The sequence below is a fragment of the Melanostigma gelatinosum genome (assembly GCF_949748355.1).
Source record: "Melanostigma gelatinosum genome assembly, chromosome: 13".
In the NCBI taxonomy this organism is placed as follows: domain Eukaryota; kingdom Metazoa; phylum Chordata; class Actinopteri; order Perciformes; family Zoarcidae; genus Melanostigma; species Melanostigma gelatinosum.
Genome location: NC_136646.1, coordinates 15005276 through 15021826, shown reverse-complemented (window position 1 = coordinate 15021826; position 16551 = coordinate 15005276). Strand labels below are relative to the sequence as shown.

General features: G+C 45.2%; 1 protein-coding gene across 3 annotated transcripts in view; it reads left to right on the top strand.

Annotated features, from left to right (window-relative positions):
- Positions 1-16: 16 nt before the first annotated feature.
- The window catches only part of LOC306786857 (dynamin-2-like), a 28649-nt gene continuing 12114 nt past the window's right edge, over positions 17-16551 (top strand). For all 3 annotated transcript variants that reach the window (XM_079281754.1, XM_079281753.1, XM_079281752.1), the window contains exons 1-13: positions 17-456; positions 6676-6749; positions 6916-7065; positions 8819-9022; positions 9180-9278; positions 9360-9520; positions 9608-9750; positions 10019-10154; positions 10270-10337; positions 10889-11027; positions 13243-13329; positions 14249-14319; positions 15876-15927. In XM_079281754.1, coding sequence (XP_079137880.1) covers positions 296-456; positions 6676-6749; positions 6916-7065; positions 8819-9022; positions 9180-9278; positions 9360-9520; positions 9608-9750; positions 10019-10154; positions 10270-10337; positions 10889-11027; positions 13243-13329; positions 14249-14319; positions 15876-15927 — 1545 coding nt within the window. In that variant the 5' untranslated portion in view covers positions 17-295. The remainder of the gene's footprint in view (positions 457-6675; positions 6750-6915; positions 7066-8818; positions 9023-9179; positions 9279-9359; positions 9521-9607; positions 9751-10018; positions 10155-10269; positions 10338-10888; positions 11028-13242; positions 13330-14248; positions 14320-15875; positions 15928-16551) is intronic.

Here is a 16551-nt window from a genome sequence, read left to right as displayed (position 1 = left end):
GTTTTGTTTTGCGAGTTTTTCCGTCCGTTTCGACTGACTGGGTATTTTTAGTTAACGCGCTTAAAAGAGCACGAAATGATATTAGTGTGAATTGCGTTTACCAGTAACCGCTCAAGTGTTGAAGTAGAGAATAAAAGCCCGAGCTGTTTGAAGCGGCGTAACTCTAAACGTTACACTTCAGAGTAACCCGAGAGCACCTTCCTGCTAAGCTAACGTTACCTAGCTTAGTTAGCGCGGCTAGTGTTGGGCTCTGGTTTGTGTTGTGTTTGAAGGGGCTCTCCGAGCTAACGAAGCCATGGGGAACCGGGGCATGGAAGACCTGATTCCCCTCATCAACAAGCTCCAAGACGCCTTCAGCTCCATTGGCCAGAGTTGTAATTTGGACCTTCCTCAGATCGCTGTGGTCGGTGGACAGAGCGCTGGGAAAAGCTCAGTCTTGGAAAATTTCGTTGGCAGGTAGGTTAACGTTACGTGACTGTTGTTAATTGAATTGGCAATTCCAATCAACTAACTTAATAGTTTAGTGACACTGTTTCCTACGTGGTCTTACGTTCTCAAACGGTGCCTTTGACTGTCGGGCAGGAACGGTACTTTTTATAATGCAACTTGCCATCAAGCTAAGCTAATGTTAGCCACTCTCCCAGAACTAAACGTTATTATTAAGTTACGCGCTTGACGTAAAACTTCCTTGAAAATGCAAAGTGGCTGCGGGTTTAACAACTTGACGCACACACGCCCTTTACGTGACAAACCAGTGGGCCAGTGGACAACTTTTTTTTCATGAAGTTTTATTTACTCGAGCTCAATGCAAAGCTTTCCTATTGTTCAAACGACAATGGGTGTAAACGTGTGAGGAAATATACTATCTCAGGTTGTTCTTCTGCTCATTGCCAATACTTTACTCAAAACGTGTCCTCTAAAACCACCAGTAAACTACCTGGATCCCTGGTTACACTCTGACATTTTCAACATGACAAACTAAGACTTCTTATAAAGAATTACATCAAGTGATGTTTGTGTATTTTAATTGCACATTGTTCACTTTATTTTCAGTAAATTACAGTGCAGTTTCTTATTCAGTCATCTCTTTATTCCTTAGTTCCGAATGTGAACCTGTTTTACGATTTATGATTCTAAGCCACACCCAGAAAGTCCCCTGGTTATGCATTAATTGTTATTTTGATGGGAGCTTTATTGAGTCACATAGCAGGTTGTTGTTGTTGGAGTAGTGTGTTTATTCTTTCAGACGTGGGAGTACAAACATGTTTTTGGGAAGATCAGCAAAAGTCGAGCAGTGGAGGCAGAATAAGCCACCACCTTTACTTAGGGAACAGACTTGATATGCAGTGTATAGTATACAACACATGGATTTTCACTTCACAAACAGGCTTTTGTCAAAATTCTGTCAAATGCGAGATGTGAGCACAAGCTCACATCTGCTGCAGACACAACTTCCCTTACCATCTTCCTCTTTTGCTTCCGTTTTTGGCAAAGATTTAAGAAATCAAGGAAATACACTCGACGTCTCTCTATTCTCTGTGGTGTGAAGGTTAAGCTCCACTGCTCCTCAACAGCAACAGGCCAGTGCCGTCGTCCTGTGTTCCTCTCCCACATCAGCAGGGAGTGAGTTCACCCTGTAGATAAAGAAACAAAACAAGCTCGCTCTAAAGCAGCTTGTTTAGCAGGTTTCCGCCCCATTGAGAGACACTCACCGTGTGTGTGTGTGTGTGTCCCAACCCACACACTCACGCAGGCCAGCCGGCATAGAAGAGGAAGTAGATTGGCTGTTAAGATGGCATGCAGATAGGCCTTTAGTTATCAACACACGGGCGAGAGCACGTCGTATCTGCTCTCTGGCAAACATGCACGCACAGATTAGACTACCACTCGGTGCACATTAATTCAGACGAGTGGGACTATGCACTCTGAGAGCACTTGACACATATCGGCTGTAATTAACATTTCATGGTGGCCTCAATTTCCCTGCCTGTGCAGTACCTCCACGTTCTGCCTGTTGACAGAACCAACATACACGCACATATGGAAATGACTCAAGCACTTTGCAAACTTGTACATGCTCATCCTTTTTATGAAGTATGTAAGGAGTGCACTTTAGTGTTGCCCATCTTTTTTTCCAAACAATGAAAAGTGCAGCAGCGACTCTGTATGCCTGTTGCTGCAGTGCAGGTGAGTTTGAGGGCAGATGCGGTGGAACAATAGAATAAAAACTCGTAGCTACAAGATCGAGTCTTACTTCAACCTGGAAGTACAGCATATAACCATAGCAACAGCATTAATGTAGAGATGACTCATCGTTGATCTACGGGCTTGTTTGAGCTCAGGAGCAGCCAATACTTAATCCTGGTTTCCTCAGTCTATTTGGTGAGTTGCATGTTGTGTGTAAAAGGCCGGCTTCATCCCTGTGACCCCAGGCATGAACACAATCCCTCTTTCTCACCCCCGATTATGTCTCCTGCCTGAGTTCCATGCCGACGTCATGATCAGATGGAGAAGGGGAAGTTGTAGCTGGACCTGTGTCACCCTGTCTTGTTGGCCTGTGTTCCCACTACGTTGAGTGGAGACCAGTACACATTGGCTGGCTGGTCTGCATACTTTGCTGGGCAGAAGCTAATCAAATCACTCCGGCTCAACAGCCTCACGTATTTGTTAACGTTTCTGTCTTTTGGTAGCATGTGTGTCGATCTGTTCAGGTATGCATCGAGGTAACCTACTGATGGACCTTACGTTTTTTTTCTGACACATTGAACATACCCTAAATACACTAAAATCAGTTACATTATGGTAACAATCATTTAGCCGTAGTGTTTGAGGCCCTAATACACCTTTCTCATGACAGATGCATGTGTATTTAATAACAATAAATATGGCTGCATTACATTCAGGCACATCAGGGCCATGGCCCTGATATTGTGCATGCTGCTTCACTGGCATGGCTTACTGACAAACTAAATGGACCAATCGGTATATGCAAAAATATTCTCAGTGTTTATTTACTGGCTTTTGTTTGTTTGATGCATGCGTCGTTAGATCATATAATTAACTCTCAGTTTAGAGATAGGACTCTTTTTGTCTCTGCTCTGATGTTCTTGCCCCAGTGGGGAGTACAGACGTGATATCTATCCCAGCAAGCTGGTCTGGGTGGAGGAGGTTGTTATCAGATCTGTGGCGAGCAGACTACTGAGAAACCAGGAGTTTTGTAAGCGTTGCAACAGTTGTCCTTTAATACTGTCCTAGATCGTTATAATAAAACAACTCTGTTGAATTGGCATCATTCAAACCAATTTGATTGTTTGCATTGTATGTATTTCTTGATTTGTAGCAGTAGTCTGACTCCGGGTTGGCGTCGGCATTGATAATTGTCAAATCGATGTTTGTGTGTAGCACAGTGGACATCCCTGTGAGGAAGAAGCACAGGCATCCGAATAGCAGAGAGCAAAGGGATTTTCCACTTAGCAGTTGGATTTTCGGGAGTGCTTGAACAGGATGGCCTGCTAAGTGAGGCTTCATGGTACCCACAGTGATGGACTGTGGTGCCTGAATGCGGGTAGCCATAATTATATATCCATTGCCACACCAGAGACCCATGCAATAAGTCCCAGCAAACCACAACCATGTTTTAGTGTACTTCACTCTCCCACGAGAGCCCAGTATGACCTCAGAGTTTCACACTCCGGTTTCCATGTTTTGAAAACGAGCCCCGTCAGGCCTCCATAGACTTGAGGAAAAGGAGGATCTGCTGTGGAGTGTCGCTCCTCAGAGTTGTTCTGCCTGTTTGTAAGTGGCAGGGGCTGTCGAGGCCTGCGGGCAGGAGGGGGGTGGCTCTCCCGATCTCTCCCTGCCCTACTCTCTCTCTCCTGCTTTTGCTTTCTCTTTCTCTTGTCGTAGATGGAGGGAGGCTCACAGACTGATGCTCTTTGCTTGGCCATCCATAATGCATGAAATGATACACAATCTGCTCAGCCTCGTCTATCATTTACAGCGCATCAATAATGGAATCCTGGCCTCTTGCTTCTTTTATATGCCGTTTATCCAATTCCGTCTATGGAGATTGACTGGTTCAATTCTGCACTTGTGTTTTGTCTTCTCAGGAGAGCATTTCCGAACAAATAACTTCTTTGTGTGTTTTTCACGTGAACTTTATTGATGCTTCATTTTATCACTGTGAATCTTTGACAAGCGGCCACCTGTTGAGCCACTGAGACGGGGTTTGACTGCTGAAAAGCCAGTGAGAGTTGTAACCGGAGATATCCATCAGTACGTTCGCAGTTTCTTGAGGAGGTCATTCTCGCTGTGACCTCTCGGCAGCATCTTACCGCCTTTCTCCACGTCTCGTCTGTTAATTATATCCTTCCCCTCAGCCGGTAGTTCCATTGTTCTTTATCTCTGTATCCCTCGCTGCCACTCCTCATCCAGAGCTTTCTATACTGTCCGCCGAGTGAACAAATGCCTGCATGCTCCACATTATGTGCATGACACTGCACCAGTTCTGAACCACAGACCTGTTTTTTTTTTTTGCTGATGTAAGGAACATCCAGAATGTTCCCCAATGTTTCACCACAGGACCGCAGTCTGAAAGTAGCAGAGAGTATGTAGTAGGGCAGCCACTCCCTTTTCTCCTGTCCTGTGGCCGACACATCGCCAACAGTCTGAAGTCAGCAGGCGGTGCTGAGCACCACCATAGTCCCCTCGCGCCTGTAGGTCTAGCAGTAGGGAGGGAACGGAGAATGTGGGCTAGTGACATTCGCCGCTATGATTGTTCCAGGACCGGGGCCGGTGATCACCACCAGATGTAGCGTGTTTGCAGAGCAGCAGAGGGGCCGTCATAATTTGGGAGGGGAGTACAGACGACCGGGTGGAGGAGGAGTGTCATCTGAGGGCTGTCTGGGCAACTTTGGTCATGACTCATGGAGTTAGAAATTCTTCAGGTGCCCCGTCATGTTAAAGGGAACTGACACGCCAATTGTGAGAAAGTTCTTCTTCTTTTTTTTCCTAGAAGGATAGGGTCTCAATAATGCACTTTGCACAAATAGCATTTGCCCGTGTTTGTTTACTGTCGTTTCATGCATTGCGCAATGCATTACTTTGTGTAATTACAGTGCCTTGCGAAAGCATTCAACCACCCCTCCCCCATCCAAATAAAAATCTATTTACATTCCAGGTTGTAGTGCAACAAAATAGGGGAAAACATGGTGGGTGTGAATACCTTTGCAAGGCACTGTAAGTAGCACGATGCACGTTTCTAGTTGAGTGTGCACATAGAAAGACGATGTCAAGGCCCGGGCCCGAGGCGAGTTTGGTTAAGGCGTCATCGTAGGTGATATATCGTGTATTGACACAGTCTGGGCTCACACAAAAGCTAATGGTGACCAGCTGAAACATAGGTCTGGCCTGACCTTTAAATCGGCAGTAAATTGAGCAGTTTATCAATCGAAAACCACCACATTACAAGATCTCCCCCACGAAGGGTAAATCCACCCTAAAACTGAATTTATATTGAGCTTTTCCAATGATTTTGGTCAGATTGCGTTTTTATAAACGTAGACAACATTCTCCCCAAATTTGGAAATGAGTGTTTCCAGGCCGCGTTTTTAATAGACACACCGGAACGTCATGAAATTGGCTGAACCTCTTCTCCTTCGCCCTCTTTTCAGTTGGCAAACAGCAAAACTTTGCTCATCACTGCCAACATCTGGTAAAGAGTGGGACAGAGAGCCCAGCTGACCAAATCATCCTTTCATGGTCGGGACGTCGTCTGACAAAATCAACATAAACACAGGTCACTGACCACAGCTGTACTGTATGATCGGCTATGTTGACGTTTGAGAACAGGAGGACAGACGGTTACATGTCTGTCCTCCTGTTCTCTCTGGATACCTAAAATGTGTTTTAATGCAACCAAATTCACAATATAGTTGTTCTCAATAACATATTGTTTGGTTTTGTTGTCGGACAACTGAGCGAGTATGAAGTAGTCATCGCATCGCGGCCCGTCCATATTTCATTCCCGAGCTTCAGCGCGGCGGCGACAACGTCCGTACTTTACGATCGCGTCGTCTGAAATATTCAACATGAATCCAAGTTGATGTCAACAAATGTTGACATATTCTGAGTCCGTGGTCCGGTAGGTTGCGTTCGAGACATCGCATTATAACTCAACGCATTTGAATTGCGAAATGTATTCGTGTCCCAGTGAAATCTCCACGCGTGCTGCTCTAGTGCCGGAGGAGTTGTTCCATTATTCACCGTCTGTGGAGCAGCTCTAGGTTTTGTCCTTTGGTGATATTATAATTACAGCCTGTTTCCATATAACATCTGTGAATTCTATTTTAGGGTGGATTTTCCACCTAACCAAGAGAGTGGGTGTGAATGAATTGCTGTCTTAAAGCCCTAATGATGAGAGAAAATGACTTTGTCACGTTCGATTTGGTCGGAGGCGTGAAATTCCCCCGCGTCCGTCAATTTACCAGAGGCCATGCTGCACGGACATGGACATTGAGTGAATTGAGTAATTAAGCGTTCCATCTCTCTTTCTCTCTCTCTCTTTCTCGATCCTGAACCACCCCTGTTTACCCAACACTCCCCATCTCCTGTTTTCATTTCCCTCCTTTTCATCCTTGCTACTCTGTTTATGTGTCTTCTGTCTGTCTCCCTCAGGGACTTTCTTCCCCGTGGATCAGGCATTGTTACCCGTAGACCTCTCATTCTGCAGCTGGTCAACAATAAGGCCGGTGAGTGTTCCCGTCCTCCGCACATCCCCTTCTGCTCTCATCGCTGCCCTGCACACGGCTTCTCTGTCACAGTGCCCCGAGCTAAGCTCACTCTCTAATTTAATATTCTCCTTTTTCTCTCCCCCGCCCTCCCCCTCTGTGTACGTCATTTTGCACCTGTGTGTAGAATATGCTGAATTCCTGCACTGCAAAGGGAAGAAGTTTGTGGATTTTGATGAAGTGCGGTCGGAAATTGAGGCGGAGACCGAGAGGATAACGGGCTCCAACAAAGGCATCTCTACCATCCCAATTAACCTGCGGGTCTACTCCCCAAACGGTAACAGACTCCAGTCTCTTTGAGAAACACTGCACTGGTAACACTGTTTGCTCTTATAAGTCAATATATAAGTACGTTTGCATGTTATACGGCGAGATATACCGAGAGATGATGTGAATTTGCCAACCAACCCGATTTTTCAACACTGTTCATACCATGGTATCTGTCTTTTTTTAATATATCTGGTTGTATTAATAATAATGGGATTGTATCAGATCAATGTAGTGAAGTATTTTGTGTTTTTAACTTGATAAGCCAACCAAATGGGTGGTTATTTAATCCATAAATAATTTCTCAGTTGAATTCTGTGAAAATGATATATCGCAATATATATTGTATTACTTATAACATGACAGAAAAATAATAAGAGAAGTCACTTTTGTGTCGAGGGAAATTCAACATGAAATTTGACAACTTTGTGTTGAATTCTTTCAGTGTCTGTAACACGTGTAAGTAATATAAGCTCAGAGATGTTTTTATGGAGTAAAAAATAAATTGGAGTTCTGTTTACAACAACAAACGTCTCGTTCACAACATGAAAGCTTCCCTTTCACCACAGACACCCATTAACGTGTTAGATTGAGGCGGATGCTGTCGACATCTTTTGGATGTTTGTATGGAAAGGGAGGAAAACGAAGGCCTTCTTTTATTGAGAAAGCTTTTGAATTATCAAATACTACGGTAGTTTGTCTCACGTCCATCAAACTAGATACAATGCTTTAGGGCTGGGCGATAAATCGATTTAATCGATTAATTCGAATGTGTGCTTTAAGGCGATGTGTTTTATTGAAAATCGAGAAAATCGCCCCCACCCTCCCCCCCCCGTTGGGTTCCCGTAGTTGAGTGCGCGCGCATTGTTTACAAACGAAAACAATGGCGGCCAGCAGTGAAGCTCTCGTTCTTAAGAGAGGGAAGAATGTGTCTTCGGTGGTCTGGAAATGGTTCGGGTTCGTGTCATCTGACACAGAACAAACAGCCTCAAACAGAGGCATGCCGCCGAGTGGGAGAAGCGGTGCACCCTGAGGAGGGAGCAGGACCGCGGGAGCACAAGCGACGCTGTCTTCCTGGCAAAAAATATTTCGAAAAAACATGCACTACTGTTTAATACTGTTGGTTATGTTGTGAATGCACTTGATTTTGTTTACATGCACTTATTTACTGTGCAAAATATGTTATGTTGATGTTAGATCAGATGTTGCACTTTTGAAAATGTGAATGTTAAAGGGTCACATACATTTTATTTCATGCTGTGTTTGTATCAGTGTATTCAGTTAGAAAAGCTTACTGTAAAAAGTTACATTTGCACAGTTGTTTACAATGGAAGGCTACTATTTAATGCCATTTAATGTTATGTTTAATTTAATTTTATATTTAAATGATTCAGGGAAACAAAAGAGTGACCAAATACTTTTTGTATACTACAGGCACCTTTCTACAATGTTCAGGTTTTGTTTGCACTTTATTTTTATCAACCTACGAGGGAAAATCATCACAAAATAAAATAAAAAATTGTTTTCAACAGCTTCTGTCATCTGCAAAAATTTGTGGGGGAAAAAAATCGATTTAAATCGTGAATCGGATTTTTTGTAAAAAAATCGGAGATTTTTTTTTTAGGCCATATCGCCCAGCCCTACAATGCTTTAAGAAAAGGAGTGGATATGGAATCATATTACTTGAATGAATGACAATAATTGTAGCCATGTGTCACGTCCGCCGATGGAAAAGCATCTCATTTGCTCTTCTCATTTCTCAGTGCTGAACCTGACCCTGATCGACCTCCCGGGAATGACTAAGGTTGCGGTCGGAGACCAGCCTGTAGACATAGAGCACCAGATCAGAGACATGCTGCTGCAGTTCATCACCAAGGAGAGCTGCCTCATCCTGGCCGTCACACCGGCCAACAGCGACCTGGCCAACTCGGACGCTCTGAAGATCGCCAAGGAGGTCGACCCACAGGGTGAGGGTGGAGCTCTCTGCCGAACGTTTTTTTTCAGCTGTTAACAGGCCCGAGAAAAGGTCAAAGACACTGACGTAATTATTCTGTCTCGGTCAGTTTCCTCTGTATTATCCTGTAAGACATGTTGTTTGAGCTGATGTGGTTTTGTGTTGTGCAGGTCTGCGTACCATTGGTGTAATAACAAAGCTGGACCTCATGGATGAAGGGACGGATGCAAAGGACATCCTAGAAAATAAACTCCTCCCCCTGCGTAGAGGTGAGGATGAGCGCACACACAAACACATTCACAGACGTTGGTTTGGATTCTAGAGTGACTGTTTGTGTTATTTGTGTGCAGGCTACATCGGTGTGGTGAACCGCAGTCAGAAAGACATCGATGGGAAGAAGGACATTCGCGCTGCTCTGGCTGCGGAGAGGAAGTTCTTCCTGTCCCACCCGGGCTACAGACACCTGGCAGAGCGCATGGGCACACCGCATCTACAAAAGCTGCTCAACCAGGTCCGCTGTCAATTGTGAAATGTAATCTCCTCCCTGACAATGCCATTGATTCTGTAAAACAACAGTACTACCCCTGTCTATCTCCAGCAATTGACCAACCACATCAGGGACACTCTCCCTGGTCTGCGCAGTAAGCTGCAGAGTCAGCTCCTCTCGCTGGAGAAGGAGGTGGAGGAGTACAAGAACTTCCGTCCAGATGACCCGACACGCAAGACCAAGGCCTTGTTGCAGTGAGTGCATCTGAATATTGCTGCTCATAACGATGCAGCATTCAATAGGTATTTACGGTAGATGTAACTCACGGCAGCCATGTTGGATGCCCACTGCACAGTGCTGATGAAAGTCACATGGTCATTTATCCAGCTCTTTCTTTCTCAAGTTGCTCGCAGTAACTGTAATGAACAGTAATGTTTGCAGTGGGTCTCCAGAAAGCTTTAAGCTGCACTTGCAAGGAGAGCCTTAACACCGGTGTCATGTTTGTGCTCGGGCCCCCTTCAGGATGGTGCAGCAGTTTGGCGTGGACTTTGAGAAGTGCATCGAGGGCTCCGGGGACCAGGTGGACACCAACGAGCTGTCGGGTGGCGCCAAAATCAATCGCCTCTTCCATGAACGCTTTCCCTTCGAGCTGGTCAAGGTCAGTGTGAATAGCAGTGATGTGTTAAGTATTATTGTTGTGGTTGTTGTGGTCAAGGATTGATTTGTTAAAGCATCACTTGAATCTCCCCCCCCCACCCCCTCCCGTCTCCCAGATTGTGTTTGACGAGAAGGACTTAAGGCGAGAAATCAGTCACGCAATCAAGAACGTCCACGGTGTCAGGCAAGTGGAGCTCAATAAACACCGTTATTCTGCTGCAGCACAACACACTGCAATACCCACACGCTTCGCTTCTTTCCCGTCTACTGTAATTCATAATCAAGCTTTGCCATCAGAGACTAACTGTACCTCTTCAAAGAAACTGTTTTCTGTTGGATGTGAAATGTATTTCCTTATTTCTACTGTTTCGCCAATCCCCTTTCTCCACACCGCAACACCACCCACTCATGTTTCTGTCTGCTGAGGCATTCAATTATTACGAGTTTTTGTGTTACATGTATCTTAGTCCCCTGCTGCGATAATGTTGTCATGTGTTCACCGATCCTCTCCTGTTTGTCATATCTCATTTGTTGTTGTCTGCGTTATTATATTTACATCTACATCCCCCCCCCCCTATTGTGTCCGAATACAGATTTTCTGTTACTTTGTCCATAGCCTCAGATCTCCGCAGTCACCTAATCATCCGTCCATTCATCTGTTCTGTTTGACCCACATGTCCCGTTAACTGTCCCATCGGTCTGCCGCTGTGCCTCTGTCTCTCTGTGCATCCTCAGAACGGGGCTGTTCACTCCAGACCTGGCGTTTGAGGCCATCGTGAAAAAGCAGATCGTTAAGCTGAAAACGCCCTGTCTCAAATGTATCGACCTGGTCATTCAGGAGCTCATCAACACAGTCAGGCAGTGCACCAACAAGGTACATGCCGGTGTCCAGCATCTCCCGACCCAGCCGAGACACGGGGCTGGGGCGACCGTGGGTGTGGCAGAGGGTACGCTGACGCGGAACGTTAGCCAACAGATTCCTACAATATCCGGAAAACATCAGTTCAGTTGTTAAAAAAAGAAACGTTCTGTGCGGTTTGCCCTCAGCCCAGCCCGATTAGCCCTGTGTGCAGGCAGCGCTGTCGTGTTGTGGAGTGTTGTGACGGGTGACGTGTCGTCGTGGATTTGAGATGTTTCGGGGACCGTCTGAGCATCTCTGGTCTCGCCTGGACAAGCTGCAGGTCTCATGGCTCAGTACACATAGCCAGCAAAACAAGGGGAAGGTCTGAAGCTGTAATTTGGCCGTGGGTTGGAGGTGGTGTGTCCGTCTTCACAATATTGACCTAGTCTGAGAGGAACTGGCGTGTCAGCGAAGAGGATGTGAAAGACCTGTGGCTTGTCTTTCTCCAATGCTTGATTTGTCTCACAACAGCTAGAAATGACTAACTGAGCAAAGACTCCTCTTTTTATTTATTCTTTCTCTTTCCTGGCTTTCCTCTTTTTCTCTTTCCCTTTTTTCTTCCTATCCCTTTCTCTCTCTCTCTCTACACCGCCACAACAACATGCAATCTGACCCCGTGACCTTTCAGAACCGGGCTCTTCACCCCCGACCTGGCTTTCGAGGCGATAGTCAAAAAGCAGATCCTCAAACTCAAAGAGCCCATCCTCAAGTGTGTGGACCTTGTGGTATCCGAGCTCACCGCGCTCGTCATGAAGTGTGCCGTAAAGGTAACCGGGGACACACCTGCTGGGAAGATGGCACGAGAAGAGAAGGCGTTCCTCTTAGAGATGCACCGATCGAACAAACGCCGTCCTGTCAGCTGATCGGCCATGACCGCTGACTGCCTGGTCAGTGACCTATATCCATCCGTCTGTTAAAATGACAGACCGTAGCGTCACAGCCACTCACACAACATGCACGGCGCTCACACAGTGCCATCTGCAGCACACAGCTCAGACACACACACACGTGTCATGTCGTCTGTTTGGAAGTTCTTCAGCGTGAGGGAAGAAGACATAAAGCTTAAAAATAAGTCTGGAGGAACAACCTCAAAAACATTGGGAACAACTTTGTTTGTTTGAGGGGAAGTTTTTTGATAGTCAATGTTTTATTATGAACATACAATTGAATAATAAAAAAAAATAGCCAAGAAAAGTGACAAAAATGTTTGTACAGCTGTCAATTAGAGTTCTTAGAAAGAAAGAAAATCCGAATCGGCCGGTCAGAGTTCGGCCTAGAAGCTTGCAGTCGGTGCATCTCTAAGTCTTCTCAAAATGTCTGTCATTGTCATCCCAGTGAAATCAGTCCAATCATCCCCGCCCCTGCCATCACTGCCCACTGCTTCGATCGTGTGTATCGTCCCATCCCCATTCTGTTCCAACCCTCTGGAAGTCTCCACACCATTCAGGCTGAGCACTGACTCACAATTCACATCAGAGCATTTTAAGCACAACCTACAGTTTCCATCAGACTGCGAAACACCAGCTGTTTGACCTCAGCAGAGACATTCCACTATGTGCTGAACCGGATGGAAGTCTGACTGGAGTGTTTCCATAGCAACGGTGCTCCGCGGCCACCTTGTGGACAGAGGGAGGCGCTGCACCCCATGAAGGGATTCTACATACACTCAGTGATCCGTCCGTCCCTCTGTCTCTGTTTACCTCTGTCTCTGTTTACCTCTGTCTCTGTTTACCTCTTTCCCTTCTCATCCAGTCTTCACTAACATTAACACTTTCCATCAGCTACAGATGATTGGTTTGAATGTATAATGTATACATTTGGACATTGCTCTTGTTTGTTAGTTGCATGATCAACTAACAGCATTAGCACATTGATTCTTAGTTCATGAAGTCATCCCTGGCTGATGGTAACAGACAGTCGCTGTGTATTCAAAGCCTGTTTCTGTGTGTGTATGTGTGTGTGTGTGTGTGTGTGTGTCGGTTTGTGGTTGTTTGGATATGTGTGACACTGAAATGTCACTTGACGACCTTCTTTCCCTTTTCTTTGTTCTCCACTTATTCTCACTTCTCACTCCTGTTTGTCTCTGATACTTATTGGTAAGTCTTACTAAGTTCCAGCTCACATGTAAGTGTGTGTTTGCGTGCGTCTTCTGTTCAGTGCTGCAGCTGTGTGTTGTGTTGCCTTTCAGCTCAATTCCTACCCCAGACTGAGAGAGGAGACGGAGAGGATCGTCACCACCCACGTCCGAGAAAGAGAAGGGAAGACGAAGGACCAGGTGAGTTCCTGAGATGAGATGGACTCTCGAGCGTGCAAAGTCAGGCTTTGGTGTTTTATCTTTTTCATCTGTAGAGAAAATACAGCAAGAGCCACAATCTACAATTAAAATGTACTCTTAATATTACGTTGAAATCCTGGCGACTCCTCCCACGTTATCGTATATAAATGACACGATGTAACAAAAGGTGAAGTGGTCAACTGACCCCAACCGTTAAGACCTCAAACAGTCTTTAAGGATTGCAAACTTAAATCAACAAAAAAGTGAACCAAAGATGCCTCAAACTAATATTTTCCATGTTTTGTTTAACAGTTGGTAAATTTCACGGCTAAGCCCCTTTCTTTATTATGGTGGAAAATACGTTATTGTGTGATTTATTCTGTTTGTTTGAATTGAGTGTGAGTCCGTGTTGCCTTTGGCACTGCTTTCCTTTAATCAGCACAACGAAATCCTTCTGATGTGTGACAGAACAGCAGTTTTTTTGCGAAATTCAAATTAGAGATCACGCAAAGATTTCAAGTGTTGTTTTCAGGACTTTTTTCTGCTCGGGCTGGAGAGGCCTTGGAAACAGCATCAGGGCCCAACTCCTTTAATAACATGAGTAATGAGAGTTTTAGGTTTTTGTTGCAGCTCTCACAGGCAGGAAGTGAGGCCGATTTGAATTTATAAACTGAAACTTTATCATTCATCAGTCCTATTGTCAACTCCATCCCATCTGCACTTTGCAGCATTGCTGATAGCCGTCTGACTACAAAGCTGTGTCTAAACTCAGCTCTAGATGTAATCTCTCTCCGGGTTGTTTTCCTGCAAGTGTGACGTATCAGAAGTGAAGCCGAGCCCTTTCTCATTTGTGTCTTCTGTAAGTGGTGTTTAATTGAGACCTCTCCGTCCTAATCCAGATTTTCTGCCTCTTATCAAGGTTCTGCTGCTGATCGACATTGAGCTGTCCTACATCAACACCAATCATGAGGACTTCATAGGCTTTGCCAAGTATGTACACCCCCCCCCCCCCCCCCCCCCCCCCCCAACCTTTTCTAGCTCAACTTACAGCTTGATGCCCAGTGACCCCAGTCTCAGCACGAGCATTGTGGTCCCCATTAACTACATGTTGCCCATCATCTGAGGTGCACTTGTGACTCCGGTCATTTACGAAGGAAAAGACTTGTTTCAGAGACGTAACCCCCCCCCAAACAAAGTCAATGAAGCATGCTCGATCTCTCGATGGATAAACTTTCTGTCGGCTGAAGAATGCTTACTGTGCCAATGGACAGAGCAGTGTTGACGTTTCCCTGGATTGGCTGGTGGCTGCTGTTGTGCACTGGAGACTCATTTGCACACTTCAAAGCACCCACTTGTCATGTTTCCATTCACAAATGTCTATGCATTTTCAAGTATCGCATTAGAAAAAAGCTCTGGAAAACCACAAAAGGGTTTTCACCCTCACTTGAGGTGGTTTTTGCCTTTTATCAAAAAATGGTTGATTTGAATTGGTAATGAAACAGCCTTTGATGAATTATTTCTGATGTCGCCAACATTTTAACTCTCATGACTGATGAGCTGTTTCTGCTGTCTGCGTTTTCCTGGACATATATTTCTATTGTCTTCGTCTTCAGGCAGCATTAAATATATGGCCGATACGAGCAATATGAAAAATTCTAACTTGCCCAATTGAAACAAAATCCTGGAGACTTCTCCATTTTCCTCTCGTAGACGGTTGAATGGCCACGGTGACTTGTTATGTTTCCAGTTCGCCACCTCTTCCTCCTCTTCTTCTTCTTCTTCTTCTTCTTCTTCTTCTACTCTGTTTACCGGACACGTAGCCGATACTACTCTGTAGTAAAGCCTGCATTTAGTTTTTGCAACATTTTAAAAAGTTTGCTTAAATTCACTCGACAATTGAATGGAATCCCGGCTACTGCTTCTTTGTGGTGCATCTCTAAGCGGTTTAGAGTTTGGGTTGAATTAACATTAACAGTCCCTTTAGTGTTACAGCAGCATGTAGTGGAGTGGAGCTCCCCTCTGTGTTGGTTGACAGAGTAATAATGTAAGCCCCCCCCCGCCCCGTGTGTGTTTGCGTGTGTGAGGGTTCATGCCTAGCCTCTGCATGGCGAGATTGCTGTAATGTATCGCAGGTCAGCTAGAGCTGTTTAACGGTTCTCATGACATCACTTTCAGTCTTGACTACAGAAGGCTGGATGATGGTAGCTCCCCAGGGTACTGGCAACAACAGGTGGGCTCACAGAGAGGATGTCGGGTTGTGTGTCCAGTGTGTGTGTGTGTGTGTGTGAGAGACAGTTTGACCCTCTGTGTTGTCCAAATTCCTCCACAAGCCACTTTCCCCCTTCATGGGTGTAGGGTTATACATTTGCATCAGAACTGTGGATTCACACTGAAACACAAGAGACTAAAGGCTTAAAAACACAAGTAGCATAATATTGTAAATGAAGATAATATTATTGGAATAGAAGTGACACATGAATATTTATTGTTTGGTGCGTTGCCATCAATACGTGTCGTCTTTTCTGTCCATGTTTGTGTGATGACAGTGCCCAGCAGAGGAACACGGCTGCCAACAAGAAGAGGGCCATACCCAACCAGGTACCTTCTATCACTCGGCACCCGGCCAGATTTAATATCCCTCGACCGATGGCTCCCATTACCAGCCTGTTAGTCCACCGTGTGAATATATCTCGCTCCAGCACATAGCCGTTCATCTATCTTGACCTAACTGTTAACAGTACCATCCTCTGTACATAAGTGTACCCAGTCCCTTTGATTTACTATCCTCACTCTCAACTGGCTTTGTCCACAATGTTTTAAAGCTGGGGTCTTCTCCTTTAACAAACCGATATCTAGCAAAGTGTGTTTTGTATTTCAATGTGTGTTTTGTAAGATCCTGAAATGTGATTAATAGCACTGCTCCTCAGCATCAGAGGTAATTAATGAGCCTAAAGAACACTCTGCCTCCCTGCTTTTCTGAATTAATTGCTGTTTGCATGTGACCCAGGCATGTTGTTCCACAGCAAAAGCAACGGCTCATTACAGAATTCTGTTGGCTTGTTTTTCGTGACCTCACCCATTAACTCACAAGCATCTTTTGTATTGAACTTCAGAATGTGCATGGACCTCGCACCTATCAACTGAGCAACAGCTATGACGTAACCAAATTGTGGTTTACTTGAAGTAATTCTAATTGCATGTAACTCTTGCTCTCTCTCTCTC